Source organism: Alosa sapidissima, chromosome 2, assembly GCF_018492685.1.
Source record: "Alosa sapidissima isolate fAloSap1 chromosome 2, fAloSap1.pri, whole genome shotgun sequence".
NCBI lineage: Eukaryota > Metazoa > Chordata > Actinopteri > Clupeiformes > Clupeidae > Alosa > Alosa sapidissima.
Window position 1 is genome coordinate 36,232,557 of NC_055958.1, and position 5,000 is coordinate 36,237,556.

General features: G+C 44.9%; 1 protein-coding gene across 1 annotated transcript in view; it reads right to left on the bottom strand.

Moving 5' to 3' along the window:
• Window positions 1-1,569: 1,569 nt before the first annotated feature.
• Window positions 1,570-5,000, bottom strand: part of LOC121697259 (glycogen synthase kinase-3 beta) — a 13,634-nt gene continuing 10,203 nt past the window's right edge. The window contains exons 2-5 of the mRNA XM_042078704.1: window positions 3,829-3,939; window positions 2,928-3,058; window positions 2,064-2,170; window positions 1,570-1,574 (exon numbers count right to left, since the gene is read on the bottom strand). Coding sequence (XP_041934638.1) covers window positions 1,570-1,574; window positions 2,064-2,170; window positions 2,928-3,058; window positions 3,829-3,939 — 354 coding nt within the window. The remainder of the gene's footprint in view (window positions 1,575-2,063; window positions 2,171-2,927; window positions 3,059-3,828; window positions 3,940-5,000) is intronic.

Sequence of the window (5,000 nt, forward strand, 5' to 3'; positions counted from 1 at the left end):
TGACAAAAAGTCAATTTTTGCCCAAGAGCCAATCAAGCAGAGTAGAATGCACTAGTCTGTGATCTAGTGTTCTGGTAGCCTAGAAATCTAGACGCACCCTAGTGGCAGCAAAGGGCCAATCACATCGTGTCGGCGGTGGACGGGCATAACATGACGGCAGAGGTGCGACGGTTCTGCGTAAATTCCTTTCTACTTGAGAACAGAGAAGATGCGAACAGCAGTCTTTGAATTGCAACTTGAGTTAAGCTTTTTTGTTAAGTTGGAAAAAGTTGGATGAACTAGCCAACTAGCTCCGCTGGTGGGAAAACGCATGGGACTCATGAGTTGTAGCGCTATCCTATTGCGTGCAGAGGGAATTTGAAAGACAACCGTTTATCCCGCCCCTCGGATTGAGCACTGCCAATGGTGAGTTCCCAGACCCTACATCTTGATGTGAGTCTGGATCGTCAGGCTAGTGTTCTGGCCCAGCTACATGAGAGTGAGAATACGCTGTCTATCCACTGCAAGGCCGTAGTCATGATGTCAACATTGGGGGGGACCAAATCTGTGGCGGGGTTTGGGGGACCCTCCAAACAGAATTTCAATACATTTCCTTGCATGCAAAAATATGATTAAAAATCACAAACAAGTAATTAGTTAACTTAGTCAATTAGGGTATTCCCCGGAAGATGTTTTATTTAAAAATGTTTGGTTAATTTTGGTTTTATTTAAAATTTTGGTTAATTTTGGTTGGTATATACATTTTGGTCATATTTGAATATTGCGGGGGAAATGTCCCCCTCAATGTCTATGGTGACTACGGCCCTGATCCACTGCCAATAACAGGATAACTACAGTATGCCAATGTGATCCAACTAGACTCGGCTTCATTTTGACAAGTGTTGAGCATGAAAGGTCTCATTTGACACTTGAGTGGAGGTTGGGATGTTGATATATAATGTGCTTCAGGCAGACCTCAAGTTTCCAGCTTTTTCTGTGAGGTTCACATATTTTTTTATATTTCCCACGTCTCGCGTGTGCGAGACTAAATGTCATGGATCTTTATACCGAACAATTACATAGAATAATTACAAATCCAGTAGACTAGCTGCACAGTGCAAGTGAGGCTTGTTTGCACTGTAAATGAAGTAACACTAGTAAAGAATGTCAAATATTCAGTGGGCCAGTGCCTTTATCACTGGAAACCCTCTTATCTCTATGGGGTGAACAAAGTCAGTCCAGAAAAAAATTAGCAATTATACATGTAGACCAATGATTTGTATGTATGTGTGTGTGTGTGTGTGTGTGTGTGTGTGTGTGTGTGTGTGTGTGTGTGTGTGTGTGTGTGTGTGTGTGAACTGTGGCTCACATATTTTCACAGATTTCAATCACTGACCAGATTTCAGTCATACTAACTTTATCGGTATGTTTAGGTGGTGGTTGAGAATGTGGCAATTGCAGTGTTGATTTAAATACCGACTACTAACTGAATGAATACTATTCCTTCTGCTGTTATAGTGTTTGCTGTGATAGACATACTATGCAGGTGGCATTGTGATTATGAATTGCGCTGTGTAAGCACTAGATTACTTATGCTGGAGGTATAACAGAGTGAAAAGGGATGAGGTTAGCATTAAACTGCCTGCATGTGTACACTTTGTGAATGAGGATGATCTTGGTGTATCCATGGTAAGGAGGTGTAGTTAGTGGGGGTGATTTTAACATTAGATCCGTAGAGGTGTAATGTGAATAGGCCGGGAGGTGTGATGAGAGGGGTAAGGTTGGCGTACCTATGCTGGAGGTGTAATGTGAATAGGGCTGATGTTAGCGTTAGCATACTGATGCTGGAGGTGTAATGTGAATAGGGCTGATGTTAGCGTTAGCATACTGATGCTGGAGGTGTAATGTGAATAGGGCTGATGTTAGCGTTAGCATACTGATGCTGGAGGTGTAATGTGAATAGGGCTGATGTTAGCGTTAGCATACTGATGCTGGAGGTGTAATGTGAATAGGACAGATGTTAGCATTAGCATACTTATGCTGGAGGTGTAATGTGAATAGGGCAGATGTTAGCATTAGCATACCTATGCTGGAGGTGTAGTCTGTGGCACCGAAGATGAGCTCAGGGGCTCTGTAGTACCGTGAGCAGATGTAGGAGACGTTGGGCTCCCCACGAACCAGCTGTTTAGCACTGCACACACACAGGACCACACAGTGTAAACAAACATAATTATCTTCAGCAAAATTCACACACTGAGAGTTATCTTCCCATTCTTTGTCACACACAGAGGTGACAGTCATATCAATAAAATAATTGTACACACATATAAACAAATACACTCCCCTAATCACTGTTACAATTAATGGCAATGCAGCTTTATTTCTACAACACATTTCACACACGAAGGGACAACTTTATGTGCTTTACACTGCCAAGCACACAATAACTAACAGAAGCATGAGGGTCAAATAAAAACATATAAAAGATAAATTAAAATGTGTATATTAAGTCATAAAACACATAATTAAAAGTCATAAAATCCATAATTAAAAAACACACACACATACACACACAGAGAGCCTGTATAATTCCTTTTAAATCTCACACTCCAGAGTCTATAATAAGGAACCGTGTCCTCGAGCAGGATTCTGTCCAGTAGCTGATTAGGGTGACATTCTATATTCTATATTCTATCCTGCTGAATTCTTATGATCTTCATCCTGGCTGCCCAGCTTTATCTCTGGGGGAGGTCGGAGACATGTGTGTGTGTGTGACAGAGAGAGACTTTGGGAGGGCAGGATGCATTTTCTGCTGTCTCTTGCCTAACCTTAGCACTGCAGCAATGTCAAGCAGCCTCTGGACACCAGACTACACCCCCCCCCCCCCCCCCCCCCCCACACACACACACACACACACACACACACACACACACACACAGAGAGCTTACCTGCCAAAGTCGCAGAGCTTGAGCACAGCAGTCTCAGGGTCCAGCAGCAGATTTTGAGGCTTGATGTCCCGATGGCAGATCCCAAAGGAATGGATGTAGGCCAGACTGCGGAACAGCTGATACATGTACAGCTGCAACAACACAGACGTGTCAGTGGCACGGACACATGGAGACACATGGAGACACACGCCCGCATGCCCACGCACACACGCACACACACACACACACACACACACAAAACACACCAGAAAGGAGAGTAAATGTAGACCTACAAAAATACATTCAAAGGGTGCGTCACAAAGATAAACAGAACACACACACACACACGCACGCACGCACGCACGCACGCACACACACACACACACACACACACCCTGTTGTAGCACTAGTGATTTTTTGTATTGTATTTTGCATTTTGTGTGTGTGTGTGTGTGTGTGTGTGAATGTGAATGTGTGAATGTGTGTGTGTGTGTGTGAATGTGTGTGTGTGTGTGTGTGCGACTCCTTTTATGCCACATCCTGCTCCCAGCAGGAAGGAAGTGGCCCAGCTCCGAACACAAAGGGCTGATGACATCATCACAGTGGGCCCAAGTAAACACTGACGCAGAACAACACAGAGGGTGGGATGGCTAATCCATACACAACAACCACCCACACACACACACACACACACACACACACACACACACAACCACGCACACACGCACGCACGCACGCACGCACGCACACACGCACACACGCACACACACACACACACACACATAATGACCACACACACAAACAAGCACACACACACACACACACACAAGCACAAATCCAAGGACAGAACATGAACATACTGTACAGGCATACGCAAAAATACACATGCAAGCATAAGACACATGAAAGCAGAGATCCACACCTTGACGTATATCATGGGGAGTGTCTGCTTGGCTCGGCTGTAGTGTCGGGCCACTCTGTAGACTGTTTCAGGGACGTAGTCCAGAACCAGATTCAGATACACCTCATCCTTCTGCTCCAGAGAGAGATAGATAGATAGAGAGAGAGAGAGAGATTATTATTAGAAAGCATATATAGGAATGTTCATATCTAATATGTTCCAATGTGAAATGGTTCCAGTTCCACAGACAGATTGCAGACATACAGACACATCCATAAGAAATGGGAAAATCCCCAGAAGATTCTATCTATAGTTTGTAAGGTTGTGCATAAGGCCCATCTATAGTTTGTAAGGGTGTGCATCAAGCCTTTAGTGAAATGACGACAATCCTCCATTACTGCTGCATGCAGAAAAAAGCTGAACACACACACACACACACAAACACACACATATACTCTCTCTCTCTCTCTCTCTCACACACACACACACACACACACACACACACACACACACACACACACACCTGTGGCCTCATGGAATACATGAGTCTAACTGTCAGATCTAGCCAACTATCCCTCTGCCAAACCACATACACATACAGTACAGTGCACAGTGGCGTCCTCCACCAACCATTCACCTATAGAACTTTTCCATGAAATTTCCGTTAGGTCATGACACCGTGTGATTTCTGCATTTGAGTGTGTGGGTGAGGGAATGCGCGCATGTGTGGGCATGTGTATGTGTGTGTGTGTGTGTGTGTGTGTGTGTGTGTGTGTGTGTGCGTGTGTGTGTGTGTCTGGTAGGAACGGGTGACGCCGATTAGCCGTTGCCCCCCTCCATTCTTGGCATCTGCTGCGGCATGTCATTCCCAAGCCAGCGTGTTTGTGTGATTATGCCCCTCAATAAAAAGAGCCATTGCTCTCACTCAGACGGTTAGGATAATATGTATGGGGTCACCATGGCAACCCTATTTTAATGATTGCATGATGTAATAGTGGATGTTGCCAAGCGCCCACGGCGGGATACTTGCTGCAGGGGTGGTGGCCATTTTTATACAAGCTCAGATGCTGATGTCATATCCTGCCAAGAGTGGGGTGGGAGGGCGTAGGAAGTGTTTGAGGATGTATGGGATGGAGTTTGGGTGACCAGAAGTCACAAATACACACACACACACGCACACACACACACACACA